The 25,537-nt window shown below is 34.5% G+C and overlaps 1 protein-coding gene across 7 annotated transcripts in view; it reads right to left on the reverse strand.

The window, feature by feature from the left end:
• The window catches only part of HMBOX1 (homeobox containing 1), a 193,577-nt gene that overhangs the window by 85,863 nt on the left and 82,177 nt on the right, over positions 1–25,537 (reverse strand). For all 7 annotated transcript variants that reach the window (XM_059372440.1, XM_059372412.1, XM_059372431.1 and 4 more), the window contains exons 3-4: positions 22,664–23,140; positions 14,011–14,096 (exon numbers count right to left, since the gene is read on the reverse strand). In XM_059372440.1, the coding sequence (XP_059228423.1) occupies positions 14,011–14,096; positions 22,664–23,140 (563 nt within the window). The remainder of the gene's footprint in view (positions 1–14,010; positions 14,097–22,663; positions 23,141–25,537) is intronic.

Consider the following 25,537-nt stretch of genomic DNA (forward strand, 5'->3'; position numbering starts at 1 on the left):
GAACAGGAGGAGAGGGAGAAAAAGGCTCCCCCCACCAAGCAGAGAGCTCAACACCCAGCTCAATCCCAGGACTCTGGAATCATGACCTGAGCTGAAGGCACACACTTAACCGACTGAGCCACCCAGGACCCTACTTATTTGCTTGTAAATGCATAAAGTATCTGTCCAGACACTGGTGAAGTACCTACCTTCTGAAAAGGGGATTATGACTAAGGGGCAGAGATAAAAGAAAGATTTAGCCCTGTATTAAGTAAATTTATGTTTTTTAATTTTTCACTTTTAGTTTTTTAGGTTTTTATTTCCATAATAAGAATACATAGAAAAATCTTAAATTTCATTTTAGTGACCTAACTCTGTTCAAAAAATAATTTTGAATGATTTTCACTTTCCTTTCTATCTTTTAAAACAGATTTATTAAATATAATTCACATACCATGTAATTCACCCATTTAAAGTGTACAATTCAATGGTTTTTAGTATATTTAAAGCATTGTACAACCATCGCCACAAATGATTTCCCTACCTTTTGAATAATAAAATAAGGATACCAGACAGAATTCTGGCAAGGTCAACAGGTTGAAAATTATGGGGCAGAGAAAAGGAAGATCTTGCTATAAGAGCTGAACTTTCTATATATTTATACTGAACTTTCCTTCCTACTTTCTAACTCTCAGTATTAGCTATAATTATGTAAATAATATTTTTAAGGCAAATTTGTGTACATCAAAATGGAATAGTAATGGTGAAGAAAGTTTTCCATGCTAATATCAAATGAACTTACACAGTATTTTTTTCAGATGGAAAAGGAAGGAGTAAATACTTGACAACATCTAACAATGTACCAATTGTTGGCAAAGATACACAGCAATGGTTAAAGTATAGACAGTTCCCCCCCCAATAGACTGCATATTCTCTGATATTACACTAAAACCTGACAAATGATACATTCTTAAAGGTTAGCTGCAATGTTGAATCTGAAATCAACTCACTAACATGTTTTTTTATACTCTTACATTAAAATCCCTAATCTATCATGACATTTTTTATGTTAGTTTTAGGTGTCAATATAATGACTTGATAAATTTCTCAAGAAATGATTACCACAATAAGTCTGGTTAAAATTTATCACGATACATAGTTAAAATTCTTGTGTGTGTTTAGGATAAGAATTTCTAAGACTTACTCTCTTAGCAGCTTTCAAATGTATAATAGAGCACTGTTAACTATGGTGCCCATGCTGTTACATTATATCCTGAGGATTTATTTATAAGTGGAATTTTGTACTTTTTGACCACCTTCACCCATTTTGCCGACCCCCTAACTCCCTAACACTGGCAAACACCAGTCTGTTCTCTGTATCTATAAATCTGGGGTTTTTTAAGATTCTACATATAAATGATATCCTATATTTGTCTCTCTGTGTCTGACTTATTTAGGAATAGGGTCCATGTTGTCACAAATACCTTCAAGGTCTATCTATGTTGTAACAAATGGCAGGATTTTCTTCTTTTTTATGGCTGGATGATATTCTACTGTATAGGTTACTTTCACATCCTAGTTTATAAATATACTGAAATGAACAGGGGGTGCTATATATATTTTAAAGTTCATTATTAAGTGGCCAAAGGCTAGAAACATTATGGTTAATATATTTAGTCTCAGGAAGTTTAGCTTAAGAAAAATCAATCTGGAGAGGGACTAAGGAGTATAATAATGATAATAACATTATCATATATGATATATATCACATAATGATATATATCATAGATCATATCATGATAATAATAAGACTTCTAGGGCATTTACTACGTACCAGAAACTTTACATAAACCAACTAATTTAATCTCAAAACCCCTGTTAGGTAGGTATTATTATTATTCCCATTTTCCAAAAGAAGAAACTGAGGATTAAGATATTCAGTAATGTGCACAAAGATATGTAACTAGTAAGTGACAGAAAACATATATATATTTTTAAAGATTATTTATTTATTTATTTGACAGAGATAGAGATCACAAGTAGGCAGAGGGGCAGGCAGAGAGAGGGGGAAGCAGGCTCTCTTCTGAGCAGAGCCCGATGTGAGGCTCAGCCCCAGGACCCTGAGACCATGACCTGAGCTGAAGGCAGAGGCCCAACCCACTAAGCTACCCAAGTGCCCCCCAAAACATATTTTAACCTTCAATGTCATGCTCTAGACCACTGCACTATACTGCATCTATAAACTGTAATGCTATGTAATGAACACTGGCTTTGCAGCAAGACAAATGGCAATGAGCTGTGTGACTATGGGGAAATAACTGACTCTCCTTTAGCCTCAGTTTTCTTGCCTGTAACTGAAGAAGTTAACACCTGCCTCTCAAATACATAAAACAGTTAGCAGAGCATCTAGCACTTGGTAAGTGTTAAAATAAATTACAGCTAAAAATAAAAACCCTCCAAAAAGAGAAGTTTAGCTAACAAGGTGCAGAGCAATAAAATGCAGAGCCACTGGTTATCCACAAATCACTTAAGAGGGCTATGTGCTCTCCTGGTAGGCTGCCTAGCACAATGATAAAGCTGAGCTTTATATACATTTATATACATGTATATATACAAATATATAAATTATATGCATTTATATATAAATATACAATAAAAGTGTAAGCAACAATGGTTCAAGAGATATTGTTCTTACTAAATATTATTACACATGAAAATTATTTTAACATATACCACTCAAACATTTCAAAGACATTCTTTATGTCTAGAAAAATCAAGACAAACTGGTAATATGTCTTCTAAAAAAATATTTAGAAACAAAAGGTCTTGGGTACCATGGTCAATCTTTATATTCACAGCAGTCAAAGGAGAAAAAAATGCACTTTTATGAAAACAGCATATTCTAGTCTTTAAAATGTCTCAAAACATTAAATAAAGATCACATTAAGAATGTTTCTAAAGGGGTGCCTGGGACTGCTCAGTGGGTTAAGCTGCTGCCTTCGGCTCAGGTCATGATCTCAGGGTCCTGGGATCGAGTCCCAAATCAGGCTCTCTGCTCAGCAGGGAGCCTGCCTGCTTCTCTCTCTCTGCCTGCCTCTCTACTTGCGATCTCTCTCTCTCTCTGTCAAATAAATAAATAAATAAATCTTTAAAAAAAAATTTCTAAATCTCTTCCCTACGTTCTCATCAAGAACAATGACAGCAAGCCTAGGGTAATGTTATATTGGATATGTACATTAAAATCAATGTGTTGGAAACCAAGAAACTGTCCACAGATCTGCTTGGGAGCAGATTTAGAGACAGGCCATTCAATATTTTTAAAACTACTACAGGAAGCAAAATCTCAAGCTTAAGTGAGTAAAAACTATGTCTTATACTCGGGCATAGTAGGGCACAGGGGAAGGGTTATTGCTCTATCTAAAGCAAATTCAATTTGGTTTGTGGTTTGTAATCTTGCTATTTTAGGCAACAGGCAAGAGCAAAGTATTTCTGCCAAGGATAAAATCATGTAGAAAAGTGCTGGCAACCTTTGAGATATTAAGGACCTGATAATCTACACTATTCTATAGTGGAGATTCTATATGCTATCTGCAGCCTTCAGTACAAGATAGAAACCTATCCTTTAGTTAAGTAACAGCCAAGTGTAAGATAATCACTATTAAAAAAAAAAAAAAAAGCAAAGTTTCAAAGATATTTAAGGAAGAACTAACACCAACTCTACATCAATTCTTCTAAAAACACAAGGGAAAGAAACACTTCCCAACTCATCTTATGAGGCCACATTATCATAATAATAAACTACACCAAGGACATTACAGGAAATGGAAAAAGCAAAACAATCCCTGAACAATACCCCTAATGAGTACAGATACTACAATACTACAATACTCTACAGTACTAGAGTATCAGCAAATTGAATCAAAACATATACAAAGGATAATACATCATGAGTCAGTGGAATTTTTCCCAAAGTGCAAGGTTGGTTTAACGTGTGGAAATCAATCAGTGTAACCCACCCTATTAACAAGACTAAAAAAGAAAAATCATGAGGTAATCTCAGTAGATGCAGAAAAAGTATTTGACAAAAATACAACATCCACTCATGACAAAAATTCTCAGAAACCAGTAACAGAGGAAACTCCCTTGAAGGGGATCTTGATAAAGGGCAGCTATGAAAAACCTAACACTAAGAACACACTTAATGGTGAAAGAGTGAATGCCTACTCCCTAGGCTTGGAGAAAAGGCAAAGATATGCGTTCTCATTACTATGTTCAGTTTTTAACCAGTGGTCCTAATCAGTGGATTGAGGCAAGAAATAGAAATAAAAGGCACAATCACTGAAAAGGAAGAAGGAGGGGCTGTCTTAGATAGAAGCAGTTCATGATGCTCCAAATCAATTACAATAGTAACACAAAGATAACTGATCACAGATCACCATAACAAATATATTGAAAAAGTCTGAAATATTGCAAGAATTAATGAAGACACATAGTGAGCAAAGTCTGTTAGAATAATAGTTCTGGGGGCACCTGGGTGGCTCAGTGGGTTAAAGCCTCTGTCTTTGGTTCGGGTCATGATCCCAGGGTCCTGGGATCGAGCCCCACATCGGGCTCTGTGCTCTGCAGGGAGCCTGCTTCCTCCTCTCTCTCTCTCTCTCTCTGCCTGCCTCTCTGCTTACTTGTTATCTCTGTCTGTCAGATAAATAAATAAAATCTTTTTAAAAAAAGAAAGAAAAATAGTTCTGGGGGCACCTGGGTGACTCAGTGAGTTAAGCCTTTGCCTTTGGCTCAGGTCATAATCTCAGGCCCTCGGATAGAGCCCCGCATCGGGCTCTCTGCTCAGTGGGGAGCCTGCTTCCCCCTCTCTCTCTGCCTGCCTCTCTGCCTAATTGAGATCTCTCTGTCAAATAAATAAATAAAATCTTAAAAAAAAAAAAAAAAGAAAGAAAAGGAAGAAGGATAATTAAGTCTACTCACAGATAACATGATTGTCCAAAGAGAAAATCCTAAGAATTTTTTAAAAAGCTACAAGAATAAATGAATTCAGCAAGATGAGAAAACAGAATATCAATATACCCAAATCAATTATTCTATGACTCAAGAAACAAACAACTAGAAATCAACTTTAAAGATAGTACCAATGTAATAGTATCAAAAATGCAAAACAGAGATAACTCAAGAAAATATGTGTAAGACTTATACCCTGAAAACTAACATGGTTGAGAGAAATAAAGATCTAAAGAAATGAAGGCATACCATGTTCACGGATTAAAACACTCAGTATTAAGATGTCAATTCCTAATATGAACTGACCTATATTCAACATTATCCCAATCCCAATCTCATTACAAATACCTTTTTTGTAGAAACTGACAAGGTAATATTAAAATGTATATGGAAATGCCAAAGACCTAGAATAACTGATCTTAAGAAAGAAAAACTTCAAGACTTACTACAAAAGTCTTGTAGTTTTGTATTGTTATAAGGATAAACGTAAAGACCAATGGAATATAACAGTCAGTCCAGAAATAGACCCAGGCATAAATACTCATTGGATTTCTGACAAAGGTGCCAATGTAACTGAGTAGGGAAAAACTAGTCACCTGACCACTGCTGACCATTTTCAACAAATGGTGCTCCAACAATTGGATATACATAGGGGGAAAAAGTAGGTCTTAACCTTTACTTTATGCATACACAAAAAATTAACTTGAAATGGTTCATAGACCTGAATGTACAATCTGAAACTATAAAGCTTCCAGGAGAAAGCATACGAAAATCTTTCAGACTTAATTTAGGAATATTTTCTTAGGACACAAAAAGCATGAACCATAAAGGGAAAAAAAAGATAAATATAACTTAAAATGAAAACATTTGCTCTTTGAAATATAACACTAGGAAAATGAAAATGCAAGCCTGAAAATAGGATAACTGTTATATCCACTTTTTCAAGGACTTGTACCCAGAATATACATAGAACTCTTGTAATCAATAGTAAGGGAAACAATCTGATTAAAAAACAATGGGTAAAAGATTTGACAAACATTTCACCTAAGAAGATACATGAATAGCAAATGAGCATCTGAAAAGATGCTCAACATAATTAATCATTAGAAAAATGCAAAATAAAACTAGAGTGAGATGCTATTACATATGCACTAGAAGGGCTAAACCTAAAGAGAAACACAAATACTAAATACCAAGTGTTGAAGAGAATGCAAAGCACCTGGAAATCTCATATACTGCTGGTGGGAGTGCAAAATGGTATAGCCATTTTGGACCACAGCTTGACAGTTTCTTGAAAAGTTAAACATATACTTACCAATAACACCACAATCCTACTCCTTGGTATGAAAAACATATATCCATGTAAAGCCATGCAGACAAATGTTAACAGCAATTTAATTCATAATTGCCCAAACCTGTAAACTACTCAAATGGCCATCAACTGATTAATGGATAAATGAATTTTGTTATAGCCATTCCATTAACTAGTATTCAGCATTTAAAACTTAAGAACATGTAACAATACTAACGAATCTCAAAAGTATCATAAGTGAAAGAAGTCACAAAAAGAAGTGACACATAAAAAAGGTACATATTGTATGATTCTAGTCAATGACATTCTAGAAAATGCAAAATTATACTGACAGAATGCAGATCTGTGGCTGGCAGGGACTTGCAGTGGGGTGAGGTATATGACTGCAAACGGGCAGGAAGAACCTGATGAAATACCAAAAATGTTTTATCTCCTAATTTTGGTTATACCACTGTATAAATGTGGTACAATTCAGAGACCAATACTCTTATACAAATTTTATCTAAATAAAAGTGACTAAAAATAAAGGAATAAAGCATATTTCCCCTGGATATCTCAAGTTTTGTAGTATCAAAAGATATAGTTAAATTTAGCTAAAGTTGACACATGGTGATATTAAAAGCTTTCTTAAAGGCCATAAGAGTCTGAATGATTGTCAGTTTTACAGACCTCTCAGTACCAACACCCTCAAACCTGGTTAGTTTGGTTAGCTCAAGCTTCAGTTCCTTACATAAGGAAGTTACTAAAGTTAGAATTTACTAAAGTTAGAGGTTACTAAAGTTAGTAACTACACACTACTAAATCTACTATGTCTTCCTGACAGAACAAATTATTTGTAGCAACTGAGGTCAAATCCTTTGATTTAAGATCTATCGCTGAGTAAACATCAAGAGTTAACAGAATAATTCCTTAACGCATAAAAGACCATACTATAGTTTACAAAAAATGGTATTTATCCCTTCAAAGCTTTTTTCTGCAGGAAGATATTTATAATATTGCCTGATGACTCACATGAACTACAGCTGAACTTTAGATTTTGCTGTTTTATCACAGAAACCTTCTGACTTATTTACTAGGGCATTCTGTCACTTATTCCTGTTGCTTTTTTATTTTTAATATAAGGAAAATTAACTTATGTTAAGTAAGAAATAGTTTCTAAAACTGCTAAAGTAATATTATACTACAGGTAAAGACTTTTCTCCATCATCTTAGGAAACAAGAATTAGTGAGAAGCAAAAATGAAAATGACTAACTGGGGGAAAAGCCACATCTATGTCTAACCTTTTAAAGTCACTTTTGTTGAAGCTTATGGTGGAACAAAAATTTTTAAAATATAGTTTCTACTTTAAATACAGGTGGAGGAAAAATCTTATTCTCACTTGCAAATCAACCTTCTTAACTTTGACACTAAAAATGTGCAGTCCTATACACTGTATTTGAGATGATGAAAGCCTTGATAGAACAAGGAATTTCAAGAATTTCAAGAATTGTAGCAAACTGATTTTCTAAAAATAAAAGTATCTTCTGAAGTTAATTTCACCCCAATTTCTTACTCAGCTATCACCAAAGTGAGAAAATGTGGGTATTCAGATATAGAGGCTAGACTTTTTCTCTAGGAAAAGGAAAACATAACCTTATGTGTTATGTTTATGAGAAAATAGTTTGCCAGCAAATTGCAGAATATAGAAGAAAATGAGATAAAAAAGCAAGAATTTTTTGAACCACGGGACAACATCTGTTCTTATTCTCTAGAGGCTCCAAAACAAGAGAAAATCCTAACTGCACTCTGCAAAAATTTTTACATTGTTGGTAACTGCAGTCCATTCAAAGATCTAAAAAGAAGTTTTCTCCTAACAAACAAAAACTTTAAACTTTTTCAATTTGGAGACAGATGTTAAATCTCAAATATAGAAATTTGCCTTTTGTAGACAGGTAACTGCCTTCATATCAGAGATCTATCTAAAACTAGTGAAATTCATTATGCAGGAATTGATAAAAATCTTGTTAAATGAGCTTAACAATTAGTTATATTTCGTTATATGACATTAGGACAATACTACAGTCTGTGATATATGCCCTAACAACATTATAACTTTATTCATAACTGCCAAAACTTGGGAGGCAATCAAGATGTCCTTCAGTTATGAATGGCTGAATAAATTGTGTTAAGTTCAGACAATGGAATATTATTTAGCACCAAAAAGAAATGAGCTATCAAGTTATGAAAAGACATTTAAGGAATCTTAAAACCACATTACTAAGAGGAAGATGCCAACATGAAAAAGCTACATATTCTAGGATAACTTTCTGGAAAACGCAAAACTGTAGAGACAGTAAAAAGACAGTGGGTGCCAAGGGGTTAGCAGGAAGAAAATAAGGGATGAACAGGCAGAACACAGAGGGTTTTTAGGAAGTGAAACCGTAGCATCATTTTATGATACTATAATGGCAGATACTTGTCATTATACTTTTTTAAAAAACCCCACAGAATGTACAAAACCATTTACATATAATGTAAACTATGGACTTTTGGTGATAATAATGGTGTCAATGTAGCTTTACACATTATAACAAAAGTAGCACTCCAGTGGGAGGTGCCCGTAGTAGGGAGTCTATGCATGTGGAGGGGGTAGGGAGCAAACAGGAACTCTGTAGTTTCCACTCACTTTTGCTGTGAATCTAAAACTGCTCTAAAAAATGAAGTCTATTTTTAAAAAAGGATACTGACACTTTAGTTGGTTTTTAGTATCTGGTCTGAAGTTCTCCATTTAAGGACAGGATCAATATATACCTATCTCTGTAAAGAAATTATTATAATTAGGTTGAATATGCAGTGTTTTCAAACTTCATTTTAAACATAAATTTAAAAAAGGGAAGTGATCTAAGTACAGTTGGAACATTTCTAAAACTGGTTCAGAGCTTTCTTGAGCTTTCTCTACACAAATTCTTACATTTTGGGAATGAGACGGTAAGACGCACACTGGTTAAATGAAATTTGTTTAATTTTTTTTTTTTTTAAGATTTTATTTATTTGTCAGAGAGAGAGAGAGAGAGAGCACAGGCAGACAGAGTGGCAGAGGGAGAAGCAGGCTCCCCACAGAACAAGGAGCCCGATGTGGGACTCGATCCCAGGATGCTGGGATCGTGACCTGAGCTGAAGGCAGCCGCTTAACGAACTGAGCCACCCAGGCGTTCCTAAATGAACTTTGTTTAAAAACAGAATAGAATTTGGGGCACCTGGGTGGCTCAGTTGGTTGAGTGTCCAACTCCTGGTTTTGCCTCAGGTCCTGATCTCATGGGTCATGGGATCCAGTCCTGTGAGTCTGCTTGGATATTCTCTCCCTCTGCCCCTTCCCCCACTCATATGCGCTCTCTCTCTCTCTCTCTCTCTCTTTCAAACAAATAAATCTTTAAAAAACAAAAAACAGGACAGAATTTGATAACTCAAAAATATTCTTGGAAATACTTGGTCAAAGCCTCTCATCTTATAAATAAAGAAAATGAGGCTCAGAGAAGCTACATAATTCTTCCCAGGACCCCAAGGCTATTTAAGACAGAAGGACTAGAACTTTGGTATTCTAGAGTTTCGTGGTTGCTTTTTCATTACACTACTATCACTCAAGAAAACAAAATTGTGTTAGATTTCTTAAAGTTCAGAGATGTAAATTTTTTCTTCTTCATCCATTTTAAGAGGATATGAATCCAATTAGTGTATTTTTTGGCTGATAAGCACTCCCTCATGCTCTGCCCACTTACTCATTTATTCTGCCTCCTTGATTTTTCCCAGAGGTCATTTAAAAAGAAAATCATATTTTAGTAATTCTAAGAGCCAAAGAAAATGTTTTATCATGAAAGTGAATATAAAACCCACGTGTGGGTTATTACTAAAGCAAGGGCTATGTTCCCCATCCCACCATTGTTAGTCAGCATTTAGAATCCTGCTCGACCTCTAACAGAGGTAAAAATCTACCCTTGGTGGGAGCAGCTGTGACTCTGTGAAAGAAGCTACAAATAACATGCTGGGAAATTCAGCAGGCACTGTTATTATATCCTGTTTATACTGTCATTTTTCCTATCAGTAGGATATTATTTATACAGACCCCACCCATGAACTTCTTGTTTATCTTATTATAGAAATCCTCCAAATCTATAAAAAGAAGCCTCTGTATTTGTTTCTGGAACAAGCACATGTGTTATAATTTTGCACCTCACTACATTTTTTTTATTTAGCATTTTCTTTTGTTATGCTTGTTCTCATTTTTATCTCAAGGTTGATTTATTTCATTATTTCACATATTAGAGTTGAACTTAACTTTTATTTATTTCTTTATTTGTTTGTTTATTTGACAGACAGAGATCACAAGTAGGCAGAGAGGCAGGCAGAGAGAGAGGAGGAAGCAGGCTTCCCGCTGAGCAGAGAGCCTGATGTGGGGTTTGATCCTAGGACCCTGGGATCATGACCTGAGCCGAAGGCAGAGGCTTTAACCCACTAAGCCACCCAGGTGCGCCTGAATTTAACTTTTTAAGACTCCATTATAGGACAAAGATTCTGGAACGCCACATCTTAAACTTTATTTTGGGGTAGATTTCATCAGGTAGATATTCCTCTAAGATACACTGGACTAATTTGTTTAAAGATAAAAAAGTGCCTATATACTGAGATCAGGTACCCATGGTGAGTTAGTCCTAAATGCTAGACGGCTTCCTTACATAGGCTACCTGTGCCAGTATGCCAGTAATGAGAGCCAGGCTTTATACTGGTTCTCACCAACTCACTATTCTGTAACTGGATCTCTTTTCTAGAATGAAAAGCCCTGTCCCTGAGTCTAGCTTGATGGCTGGATGGGCCGGATGAAAGCATAACACAATAATACATGAGAAATACATGAATTCACCAAGTTTATCAATGGGACAATGAAACAATGCGGTTGTAAATCATCCCCACTCCCCTGCCTTATATAAATAATTCAATTAAAGCAGATAAGAGAAAAAATTGGGTTTCCTTAAGGGCAGAAACTCATGCTGCACTTTTGGAGTAAATAAATAATTATTTTTGGAGAGGGAACATCACTGGACAAAGTCAATGGATAAATTTTCATATGTATAGCTTGTGTTAGCTTCACTAAAATTCCCTTTACCCTACAAGATAGCACTACAAGGTAGATAGGTAAATAAATCTCTGAAATCTTCAGAGAGCACATATAATGCTAGACTCTCAGGATATATAAGAAAGATCACAGCATTTAAAGAACTCTAAATGCATAAACAAATGCATAACTGAAATGGAGCTTAGTATCTAAGCATGGTGAACTTAGTGTAATTGATTTTAGAAAAAAAGAGAAATCTACAGGAGCCAAAGTGATCAGAGAAGTCAGAATGAGGATAACAGCAGCTAATCTTGATAAACACAATTTTATAAGGCTAAGGTGAGATGGGGAAAGGCATCCTAGGCACAAACGATTTGTAAGGATCCAAGCAAGAATTCTGAAAATGGCAAGGACCTAAATTTAGCTAAGGAGAATAGTGAATAGAAGATGACAATAAAAAGGAGGCTGGTGCCAGACTATAAGGAGTTTCATTTTTCAGACAATGGAGAACTATCAAAGATATATGATTAAGGGAAAATGCACCCAAGCTTTTCGAGCAAAAATGAAGAGGAGGAAGAATAAGTTGGACTGAGGTTGAAATGGGGAAAGAAGTTTTTAACAGCATCAAATCCTATGGTTACCGCAGCAAAAGAAAGGTCCATGTGATAAACAGATATTTTCAAAAACAGGAGATGGCATCATGATGACTCTTACTGAGTGGGACAATGTTAAAACTATGCCAGTCCATTGAAGTTAATGTCAGGAAAGCTTACCAATCTCCTAGAATAGTACTTCTCAAACCAAAATTACCTGGGGATCTGATTAAAATGTAAATTCTGATTCAGTACATGTAGAGTGGTACTCTGTATCTTTACATTTCTAACAAGCTCCAAATTAGCTCTTCCATGGACTACACTTTGAATAGCAAGATGCTGAAACATCTTTCATTCTCCCTTTCCAAAAAGGCAAGGCTACTATGTTTAATCCACTATTGTATAGCTAATCCTTTTTACTCCTAAGAAATTCCATTTAAAGGTACTTTATTATAATTTACATCAAAGTCAGGTGGGTTTCAAAAGCTACTATTTTAAAAGTCTAAGATGATTCAAGATTCAGAGTATTCAAGATGCTGAGAAATATTTCCACCTGGAAAAAAAAAATCAACTCTATAATACTGTTCTATAACACTACAATTTTGTTCTTTTCTGTAGGGTGGCAAACTAGAAGATACTATTGCTTATAATCTTGGAGGCAAAGTAAAAGTCCTAAAGAAAACACTCCATCTTTTCATAGTGCCCATCAGTGGATTTTGGTAAAACTCACTTAACTTGCCCTTATAGTCCCATTAGCATATTCCTTAATCCTTGGAGATAAAGGTAAGAATTTATTTTAAGTATTTTTTGAAAATTATAAAAATTAAATTCACACACCATCCCCCTGTTTAAGATTTCTAAATGGAAGGATATGCCTTTTATTAAAATCTTTTACCGTGAACAGAGGCATCATTTATAAAAATATATTACTAGTGTTATATATTATACACACATACATGTATTAAGATTGGTTGACCTTAGATTCTTGGGATGAAATTTAAGACTCCTGAGGTCTCAAGTTTCATCTTTAACCATATTTATGGTCAATAACAACCTTTTAGGTAAATTAGCTTCAATATATATCGATGTCTAGAGAACAGAAATGATATCTTAAAACTGGAAGGTACTGTATGATCAGATCCTACTATTTCATTGTAGAGGTAAGAAACTGAGATGCAGAGGCTAAAAAGCCCAAAGTCACATAGCTGCTAATGGCATGTTAAAAAAGGGTGGGAGGAGGAAAAATATAATTTTCCTATCTATTAATAGACAACATACAACAATGTATCAACTACAAAACGTAGTTAAAAGAGTTTCTGGTTCCTCTCATGACTAGGGCATAGTTGATTTTATTAAGGTCTTATAAACCACTGATATCCAAGAAGGGAAGACTACATACCAACAAAGAAGACATACTACCCCAGAATTTAAGAACTCCATAAAAAAACGCAGTCTGAATAGAGAATGACACATATACACCACACACTGAAGATGGGGCTGTGGTGGAGTGGGTAATGGGATGAGATATAAAGAACAAAGAGAAACCATGATAACTCTTATCTTCTCAGTAATGGTTTGAGGAAAGCTTTCACATAGAGAAAAGTGGTTAAAAAAAAAACAACAAACAACTTCCTTTACTCTCATGAATCATTTTTTAATTGGTAAAATCAGGAATTAGGAGGACCGTAAAGCTTTTAAAAATATGAAATGTAGATAGCAGTTGGATGTGCGTGTGTCATGAGCTTTGTCACAATTACAAGAAAACCACAGAACCCTTCTTTAGCCATAAGATGGGGAATTTTGTGCTTATCACAAATGCTATAAAATTTACTAGCACAAGTAAAAAAAAAAAAAATCACTGGAGAAGTTCCATGATACCAGAGACAATGGGTTTTAAATCACAGGCATACATTATTATGCCTAAGTTGACAGGTCTGCACTGCAATGCAGAAATGCAAGCAATATTCCAACATCTGCACCAGAAGGCAGAGACTAGACATGATTCCAGAATAAAGGGCTCTTCAGCTCTTACCTGTAACCTGTGCAACAACTGCTTGGGAAATCCTCCGATTGGCAAGAAAGGCTTTGATTTCCTCTTTTATCACACTGCTGTCCCTCCTAACAAAAACAGAAGACAAGACCAACAATGTATGTTGAAGGTAGAAATCCTCATCTTTGCTAAGAAAGGTGAAGCAGAGAGGTGGGGAGAACATAGAAAGAAAGGACACAAAAATAAAGGTAAACAGACCAAGCTTGTGTGAAAATATGAAATTAAAACAAACCAAGAAACACCAAATATTCAAGTCCTAAAACATCACACCATCAGACAGACGTGTTAGTGAATGCCACAGGAGATATAAGTCTCATACCAGAGGATGGTTAATCGCATGCTGTGTATAATTCACATTAGGAACAAGGCTGCCATATGGTATATACTAAGTTTCATTACTGAGGAATGAATATACCTTACAAAGACAGAAGCCCTAGAAAAATAAAAAACAACAACAACAACAAAAATCAGTTGTGAGTAGCTTGTGAGCTTGCGTGTTAACTACACAACTGCATAAATATCATGTTTAGTCATTTTAAAACCTTTGTTAAAGGAACAGAAATCATCATCATTCTTACAACTGCTAAAATATTAGCCATTTTAGGAAATTTAATTTGCCTTCTTTTTCCTGTTAAGCCAAAAAATAAAAATAAGTGGGAGGAGGTGAATATAGAATTTTTTAAATATAAAAAAGGTATTTATTTATTTCCTGTTATATGTAATATCTAGAATACTTAAAATTATGTCATACTATGTCCTTGAGATTACATATTATGGACCTAATTTTTCCTCCACCAGAAAACAACAAACTCTCAAAAGACTAGACATTTACTAGAATAACAATGAGAGGCAAGACTTCTATTTCCCCATCAGAATAATAAAGTAAAACTTACACTGAAACCCTTAAAGCCAACCAATTTCTCGTTGAATGTTTTACGTCCAAGAGGATTACATAAGTAAAGCACTGATTTTTCATCAAGCTCAAAAGCAACACAGAAGAGCAGTAATTTATAATCTCATATAGGGTCAGCAAACTATGGCTAAATCTGGTCTCCCATCTGTTTTTATACAACCTATGAGCTAAGAATGGTTTTCACAGATGAACACTTGCAATCATTACTTGGTAACAGAGAACACTAACTCTGAACATGAATTAAGCTAAGTATCATGTCCTCCCCACCAAAAATTCCATTCTTCTCATTGGTAGACCTGTATTTTAAAAACTATTTCCAATTACTAATATTCTATATTGAATTTTGTCAATAAAAATTTGTGATCTTTTTGTTTTCTCTTAGCTGTAAGTATGTGCATTATATTCTCAATTTTGCCTCTTGGCCACAAAGTATAAAATGCTTACCATCTAGTCTTTTCCAGAAAAAGTTTACTGACCTTTGATCTGAGATAAAGAGACCATGAAATCTTTACAAATCATTTTGTAAATGAACCACAAACTTCTATTAGGAGCTCAAGTCTCTTTAAAGATTATTTGAAGCAATGAAAGAAAAGATCCTGTTCAAAAAGAACCAGCTGTGATTTGACTTAAAGCAGGTATTTTAGCCCCTTGGTGAGGAAGGGGCTATACATTCTGTTGGTGGATTCCATGTTCCCTTTCAGGAATTTTGAAAAAGGTTAGAGAACCAACAGTAGGGACAACTTTCAATCGGAAGCTCTTAATAGTGCATTCCTGATCTACTGGTTGGAAATCCTAGTCAAAAAGACTTCTAGGTTAAGAAAATAGTCTGGGGCCTAATCCAATATTTAAAATTTCTCATACTCACCTAGATTCTGATCTAGATACTAGCTAGATTCTTTCCAAAACTTTCACTTATTTATATTTGAAGTTATTTCTTTGAAAAATATGATTTTCATTTTATTTAAAAACTGTGTATGGGAAAGAAAAAGGCACAAATAAATACACTTTAAAGTCAAATAAAACTGCTCAGTAAAATACAGATAGGTAGAATAGGCCAAATGGCTCGCAAATACCCACCAATAAGCAGCTGAGCAAGAGATGACTTCAGTGGTATGACATTCACTTGCCTTATGTAAGTAAAACAACTAAATCATTTAGTTTCTGATAGAACTTCAAAATTAATCTGAAAAATTTTAAATAAAGTACTGCATTGAAATATATAGAATAGCCATCTAGGAAAATGAAAACTGAGTTTAAGAGAGAATAGCATTGAGGATATTAGGAGAAGGGAAAAATGGAGGAGGAGAAATCAGAGTGGGAGACTACGGAGACTATGGACTCCGGGAAACAAACAGTGGGTTTTAGAAGGGGGGATGGATGTGCCCAGTGATGGGTATTAAGGAGGGCATGGATTGCATGGAGCACTAGGCGTTACACGTAAATAGTGAATCATGGAATACTGACATCAAAAACTAATGACGGACTATATGGTGACTAACATATACACACATACACAAAAGAGAATATTTATTAGGTTAAATTAAAAATGTGCTTTTTGTGGGGAAAATGATTAAATGATATTTTCTTGACTACTGATTTAAATCAATTTATTTTAAATTGAATTCACCTAGAGTAGACACTAAATCATAAAGAGAAGATAACACTCAATTATTCCAATAGAAAATATCCAGTTTGTGAATTATTCACAGCCTTGCAGTACAATATTATCAAGGACTGCAGTAAGACAGAAGGAACTTCAAAAAGTCTGCAAAACAGCAGCAATTCACTTACCCTCTCATAGACTATATTTTTAGATTTACTTGGCAAGTTTGTAAGTACCCACAATGAGTTAAAAAAAAATAGTAACAAGACCTCTTTTGTCAACTGTTTTACCAGAGAGAAGCTTTTTCAAATCTAAGAAAAACTCAAGACTTAAAAAATAAGGTTATGCTTGGGCAAGTGATTTAATATAGCTGGACCCTGGTTTCATCATTTAGTAAAATGAGAACATTAAAGCCCTTATCACAAGACTCTTGAAATTTTTCTCTACACACTGAAATTAAATTTAAATGAAATATAGTATTAAATGTGTGTATATGTATATGTGTATAATATATAAAATAAAAAATTCTTCAATGTAAAAATTTTTGAAACTGTAAAAGCATTCAATAAACAATGATTATTATTTTATAAAACACCAGAAAGAATCTCATGTAAAGAAAAAACAAATGATCTGCTGTAACAACCTATGACTGAAGTAAACATCTGCATGAGGTACTTTAAGGCACCATGGAAAGATTTCTATGAAGTCAATTTAGACACAAGCAGTGATGTGTCATCTAGTTATTTTCTTTCTTTTAAAAAAAAGATTTTATTTATTTATTTGACACAGAGAGAGATCACAAGTAGGCAGAGAGGCAGGCAGAGAGAGAGAGGGGGAAGCAGCCTCCCTGCTGAGCAGAGAGCCAGATGTGGGGCTTGACCTTAGGACCCTGAGATCATGACCTGAGCCGAAGGCAGCAGCTTAACCCACTGAACCACCTAGGTGCCCTGGTCTAGTTATTTTCACTAGGTACAGATATCCCCTGCTTTCTAAAAGTTTGCATTATGCCTCTCTGCTTTTATAAAAGACCTACATAGAATGGTAACAGCATTTTTTTTTTTTTAAAGTTTCAGTTAGTGAAAACGCGTACTAATGGAGCTCTTTCCTAAAAGTGAAGTGGCATAACTCAAGCTTTCAGATAGTGGGGGGAACCTGCATTTTCAAAATAGTAATAGTATTCAACTTTCAGTTGTGTCCAATTCTCTTGTGTATTTCAAAGATCTCCAATCTATAGGTTAACTTGTTCTTTAAACTCTCAAATATCCCCCCTTATTTAGTCTTGAGCTGCCTCTCCTACTGTCCACATAGCAACTCTGTGAAATGAGTTTCTTGGTGTGGAAACTCCTTTGTTTACTCCATATTTAATTTTCATATACTCTCCTACTGCTTTGCTTTCTCCCTTTGCTTGAAAATTTTCATCCTCTTTAAAAAGAACGAATCCCTTTTCTTCGCTTTTTTTGAGAGCTGATTTTTTCAAGTTTTTATTTTATCACCCAGCACTCATCACAATTCACTTACAAAATTTCACATTCCTCATGATTTGTAGTCCTCAAGTCTTACGAAATTAGAGTGAAACACAAGTTGATTTTTCTTTGACTCCAAAGCTTACTTCCAAGATGAGCTACCAGTCTACTGGCATCAAACCACTTCAAATCTATGTCATCTCCTCCTACCACCTTTTCCAAATCACAGCCACCGTGAATTCTTCTATCTGGGTGCTTTCCATAAAATTCTTGTTTCCACCTTCCACTACCATTAATTTTATAACTTGCTAAATTTTCCATTGTTATCTACAGACCTTTTTTTTTTTTAAAGATTTTGTTTATTTATTTGACAGACAGAGATCACAAGCAGGTAGAGAGGCAGGCAGAGAGAGAGGGGGAAGCAGGCTCCCTGCTGAGCAGAGAGCCCTATGTGGGGCTTGATCCCAGGACCCGGGGATCATGACCCAAGCCGAAGGCAGAGGCTCAACCCACTGAGCCATCCAGGCGCCCCTCTACAGACCTTTCTTAACATCCAAAATGAATTAATCAGGAATGCCTCTTTGTAGAATCACCCTTTCTTTAAGATACAATATAACTGTCATCTAGTCAGAGAAGTTCTCCCTGATCCTCACAGCTAAAAAAGATCTCTTTCTTCCAACAGCTAACTTTATCATTTCAATTATACTACTCACATGCTAATATGTTACATGCTATTCTATATTATAGTCATTCCTGATCTGGTCTTATTGCTCCTACTAGCCTGTGAAGTCTTTCAGCACAAAGATTGCGTCTTATTCTTCAGGGGGTTTGCATATAATAGAGCTTAATTTGTTCAATGAATGAACAAATTTGAAGTTGAAGATAAAAGGTTGTAAAATGGCAAACCTGATCTAGATAATTTATAAAACAGCTCTAAATTATTAATCTCAAATATGTTTAAGCTTCCCAAATCAGAATGGAAAGTTATTTGTGCTAGCTCAAAATGGCAATCCTTCCATTTCTGGAACAAAGACTATTAAAGACTACATGTTTAAAAATTAAATGCTTTAAGATCTTCCATATTCTCTCAGTTGATATATACTACACATTCTTTAGGACTCCTTAAAGTAGCCATCTAACTCAATGACTTCCAGAGATGGAGCAATACCTACAAGGACAGACTATATCACAGATGGGAAAATACAATTACATACAAACTCTTTAACTTTTGAATAAGAATCTCCTCCCTTTGATTTCTACAGGGAGATAAAGCATAATTTAAAATTTTTGAAGATAACTTTAAAAGGAAAGCTACTCTAATGTATACACAACATAGTAACTGAATTTAGGAAATAAATATCCTAAATCACCTATTGTTAGGGATACAGTTGAGCACTTGGAATAAAGTCCTGCATCTTATATATAAAATACAAACACAGTCATAAAATTTAATACATGGGTAGTTAAGAATAACAACTTAATATATGGCATTATTTATGAATTCTTGATAAGCCTCATTTCAATTGTTACTTTATAGTATATATATGAAAGAACAGATCTACACTATAATATTAACAAATATATACTGACATATAAATATATATGTTAATAGATGCAATTTAAAAATACTAGTATGTATATGGGTTTTTCATTCTAGCTTTTTGCTTTAAAGTCCTTCCTAAAATGTTACATATTCAATAAATTGTTGAGAACTCACTACCTAGGGTTTTTTTTTTACCCCAAGCAATTAAAAAGTGGGAAAAGTAGCAGTTTCTTTCTTTCTGATTCTTTCTTAACAAGTTTATCAGGTATACAGTTAAAAGTTAATTTCTACAAAAAATTTCCTTTGTGTACCTTGAAATTTTTAGGTGTCAAGTCTATGAACTCAATGGGCTATGTGATTTGTAAAATACTTATGACTGAGTGTTACAAAGGTTGGGAAATGTGAGCACGCAAGATGTGAATTATATATGATTATCTAGAAAAGGAGGCAGGAAGGCATTTAGATACCCATTCTCCCCACTTAGAGCCCACCAAATCTAATCCACTACAATTTCATAGTGTTGAGTGATTAGCAAGGGCAGTACAGCCCTATGTGGTACAGGATACTCAGAAAAATTCACTGCTCAAAAATTTCTCTAACATTCTACCAAATAAAAATTCCTCTGGTTAGTAACTGATCCGAAGTGGCAAATACCATGGGGGTGGGTAGAGGGAGGGAGGAGCAGCCCATTAAGTCATTCACAGCTTCCACTTGTGTTACATCATCCACTGTTCTTAAAATCTTACTGAAATCTACAGACATGAAAAACTTATTTACAGAGGCAACAGATACCACAGACATGGTAATAAAGACATGGGTTAGAATTCAGGCTCTACCCACTTTAAATTTTCTTGGGCTACTTATTTAAATTTAATGAATCTCAATTTCTCCGCTGTACCTCATACATAGCATGGTTATAATGATTAAAAGTGAGAACAACCATGCAAAAAACCTCTCCCTTTGACCTAAGGATCATTATTACGTGCAAACTTGAGGTGGGCATAAAGGAGGAGTGCAGGTGTGGGTGAAGACACAATGGCAGAGAACTACAGAGAGCCAGAAGGTTCAATGAGACCCTTAGATGATTACAGAACCAAAGTAGCAGTTCATAGAAAGAAGCAAAGAATAGGGTAAAGATAAAAGTATTGTAACTATGCAATAAGTGGCAGTAAATTCAATGCAAAAACATGCATATTTTTAATGATAAAACTTGAATGTGTGTTAATTGTGGGATTTAACTACAAATCCTAGTCACTGCTAAATAGGTTTTCTATTTTGAGAACACAGTTGTATTATAACATTACGCCAATATAAGAGCGAACAGTTGAGTTTTTAGACCCTTGTAGTCAAGTTTTAGACCTTGGCCAATATTCAGAGCCTTTTGTTAACAAGAAAGTTTCCGTAAATTTTGTGGTAGTCTAATACACGTTTGGGAATTAATTGTTATGTTAAAAGCTTATTAAAACTGACCAATGACAGCAACAATATAAATTTTATATTGATATCCTCTCTACTCAGGATAATTAAAAGCTAATCTTGTTATATTTCAATGAATTAAGTAACTTCTACTTGACGTAATGGTTCTCCCTTTCAATCATGACAATGATACACATGTTAAATTCATGTTAACTTTGGCCAGCTGTTTTAACAAGTGAAAATGAATTCAAAACCAAATTAATCTCTTACACTTTAAGTTTTAAAAGTTTAAATAACGGTTCTATGGCTGCTCTATAAAACCATTCATTACAGGAATTACATTGTAATCTAGATGGAAGAGTCCATTTAGTTCACAATTCCACACAAGGCAGTGCTACCCTAAAAATAAATTCGGGACAGTTTATTTAAAATTTATTTAAAATTTACCACTGTGGTACTAGAGAATGGATCTTCCATATGCAACATTAAGTCACCATTATACCGTCTTCAGTCTTAAAAGCCTTAGGAAGAACTATAACTCAACACTACAGGTTTTGACTTTATTTTGACAAATTTGTGCTACAACTTCTAATCTATCTGCAGGCTTTCCTCCTACTACAGAAGTGATAATCTATTGAAAACAATACTTTTATGATGTCTATTCCTACAGACCTGTAAAAAATCCTTAATTCCAAACAAATTAAACATAAACTACTTGTGTGGAACGCAAATCTTCCCAAACCTGTACTGCATCCTAAAATAATATTCTTATTACCATAGTCTAGAGCTCATGCAACCTTTATAAAACTGAACATCCTTGCCTTCTCTACCTTTTACTATTCCTTTAACTTTAAATAAAGTTCCTATATTTCAAAACAAAAGCTATCCTTTTATATTTAGCTCAAATTCATCCATTCACTTAACATATTAAACCCTTACCATGTGCCAAAGACAATTCTAGATCCTGGAAACACAACATTCAAATAAAACACACGCTTACTGGCCTCACAGTGTTCCAGGTCCAGTGTGAAGCCTCTCCTAATTACCTAGAAGAAGTGGACTTCTTTCCTCAGTGTTTAAAACATTTACCTTGTAATACATAATATATATACATACATATGTATGTGTGTGTGTGTGTATATATATGGCATATATTAGAACTCTGTGTATGTGTGTATATATATACATGTATGTATGTATATACATACATGTATATATATATGTGGTATCTATTAAATTAGAACTTTAGCTTCTTAGGGATAGAAACCATGTTTATTTTTCTTCCGAAGAACACAACTTTTTATATAATAGGTGCTCATAATTACTTTATTGTGGTATGTTAGAGTGAAAAACTGTACAAATTCTGTATCATGGTAAAATCATCTTTTCTCTCAAAACTCGAAGGACTGGAATGTGTTAGCAATTCAGATGTTAGCAATTAGTACTATAAAGAGAAGGTTAACTTCTGCTTTGATAAACAGAATGGAAAAGGCTTATCAGGCAGCAAAGAGAAAGGGCTATGGTAGAGAAAATTTGAATTAAAATCATAAAACTTGAAAATATTTTCTTTCACCTCCAGCAGGAGGAGGAGGAAATCATAGTTCTTATGGGTTAAGTAGCTGAAATACAGTATATTACTCAAAACCAATCTAAGAACAAACACATTTTGGGGACTCTGAGTAAGCAAAAGAACTAACCTCATTAATTCCTCCACTTTATCATCTACATCTAGGTCCTCTTCTGAGGCTTCAAAACTGTATGACCTCTGACCCATGCTGTTTGCATGGTATCGAGTGGGTGACATCTTTCCATTGGATGTGGATAATCGCTCATTATTCTCCCTCCCATTTTGATTGGTAGTGCAAGGCTGTGGGGAGGTATCATAACTGTTGCTAGGAGATGGGGACATTCCAGAATGCTGGGTCTGTGTGGAAGCTGTAGCTGTGGAAGATGATGCTGGAACATTGTTGGTACTATTCCCATAAGAACTTCCTCCATAGCTGGACCTTCTTCCAAACTTGTCACTATGCTCTTGATCAAGACGGTCCAAAGTTTCCAAGGCATGCAGAATTTCATGTTTAGTCATTCCAGTACGCCGAAGGCGTTGAAGCAGATCTATCTGCTCTATGGTAAATCTGGGTTCATCTGTATAGTGAGACATGGTTTCCAGCAAACTAAAAAAAAAACAAAAAAAAACAAAAAAACCCCTTTTATTTACAGCATATATCAAAGAACATATCATTATAGAGAATGCTGAGGGGAAGATGCAAAATATTTCTACATCAATTTCTTTACTGAAAATGATTAACACATTATTATAGTAACAGTTATTATCACTACATGCTAAAATGTTTTTGTCATGACAAACTGGTATAGTTACTGAGTTTATTAGCAGACGGACATTAGGTGTAACATAAAACTATTATTTTTTTTTTTTTTAGTATTTTATTTATTTATTTGACAGAGAGAGAGAAAGTGCGATCATAAGTGGGCAGAGAGGCAGGCAGAGAGAGAGGTGGAAGCAGGCTCCCTGCTGAGTGGAGAGCCTGATGTGGGGCTCAATCCCAGGACCCTGAGATCATGACCTGAGCCAAAGGCAGAGGCTTAACCCACTGAGCCACCCAGGTGCCCCAAAACCCAATTGCATATGGCATAAAATTTATACTTTCCTCAATTTGGTAAATATCTGAACCAAAATTTCAGTTATGGCAATAATCCCAAAACAGCAGATTAGATACATACACTTTTAATCCTAGCCTAATTGTGATTACTCATAGGTGGCTTTTCCATCTCAAATTCATTACTCTACAGTAGAGTACCATTAATGAAAAGTTGTTGCAAAAGCAGTTTATATTATCTTGTTTTACTAAATATCAGCAAAACTAACCTAAGAAGTCTGTTATCTTCATTTAGTGTAAACAAATGACTTGGTAAGGTAAGCCCAGGCAAATACTAATAACCAGCAAAAATATTTAAATGGAAAAGAAGGTACATAAAAAAATCTTAACTAAGTACCATTTCAACCACCACTTAGCAATTTCATTTAGTATCTCATCTCTGTAATGCACTCTCTCTTAATAGTTATCCTGAGAAATGGATCTTTCATGGTTGTAGCCAAACTATTCATTTTTCTTGGGAAATTCCTTCCACATCATGTTTCCTTTAACTAACACAAGAAACTAGCATGCCAGAAAATGTCAGTGTTATAGCAACATTAATTTTAAGTAAATTATCAAATTTAAAAATTCTCACTACTTAAATTCCTTTCTTATAAAACCTGACTTTCCTAATTTAAGATTTTTTTAAAAGATTTTTATTTTTATAGTTCAAATGCCAAAAGGATGCATGGCATACAGTAAGTTCTTAATAAATGCTTACTAATGGAAGGAATTTTCTCATCCTTTACATGTAAACATCAGTTCTGGGTCAGTTCCCCACAGCTGTTCAAAGTCTGTTTCTTCATCCCTCTATACTACAAATTTACTGAACATTCACTTCTAGGCAGGCATTGGGCAAGAGTTTCATAGAATGTAATTTCATCTGATCCTCACAACTCCCTATGGCAGACTTTTAAAACACATATTAGTTGACTGAATCATTGAGGAAACGAAGTCTGAGTGGTTCTATACCTTGCAAAAAATCTGATTTAGAGTAGAAAAAAGATTTAAACCTAGATCTTACAGACTACAAAAACATATATTATTCTGTTTTCCAACATATAGCGGGACTTACTGGAATCCTATGATTTGGGATATAGGCTATTTAACTCTTTTAAGTCTCCAGTTAAAACCACTTGGATAAAATCACTCTACTGATGGACTCGAGGTCCTAGAAATAGGATTTTTAAATTTAAATCTTTGCTCCATCTGGAATTTATATTTACTTAATGAGTGTGAAAGGATTTGGGCTTTAAATTTTCCCAAAAATTGCATAGGTGGCTTTACTGAGTAATACATCTCTTCTCCTCTAATCTGAAATACAACATTTCTCATATGCATAATTTTCACACAAATCTCTATCTACCTTTGGATTGTCTATTCTATTCCACTGATTGTGTTGCCTTTCAAATCCTTCTAACAATGAGCAGGCAAAAATCTAGAATTTTTATGTGAAATCTCCAGTTGTAGAGACAGGATAATTAAAAATAAAAACAAACACATTTTGCGGACCACAAATAACATGTTGCAAGCCATTTGTGGTCATAGGTCACATCTTCTCCTTTCTTCTAATACTCACTGTGACAAGCTATCCATGATATAAGTCCTATTTTCATGATTTTTACATTATTTCTTGTTTGCCTGGGTTTTTTCCCTCCAACATTTTATAATGAAAAACATTAAACATACACAAAAACTAAAAGAAATTTGCAGTCAACAGTCACATACTATATTTTACTGTTAACATTTTACTTGCTTTATAATGTTAACTACCCCTTCCCTTATGTATCCATACCTATATTCATCTTATTTTTATGCATTTTAAAATCAGGTACAGACATCTGTATACTCCCTCCTAAACACTTCCACATGCATTTTATTAACTAGAACTCAGTATTTGTAGGTTTTTTCTTT

Source organism: Mustela nigripes, chromosome 1, assembly GCF_022355385.1.
Source record: "Mustela nigripes isolate SB6536 chromosome 1, MUSNIG.SB6536, whole genome shotgun sequence".
Classification (NCBI taxonomy): domain Eukaryota; kingdom Metazoa; phylum Chordata; class Mammalia; order Carnivora; family Mustelidae; genus Mustela; species Mustela nigripes.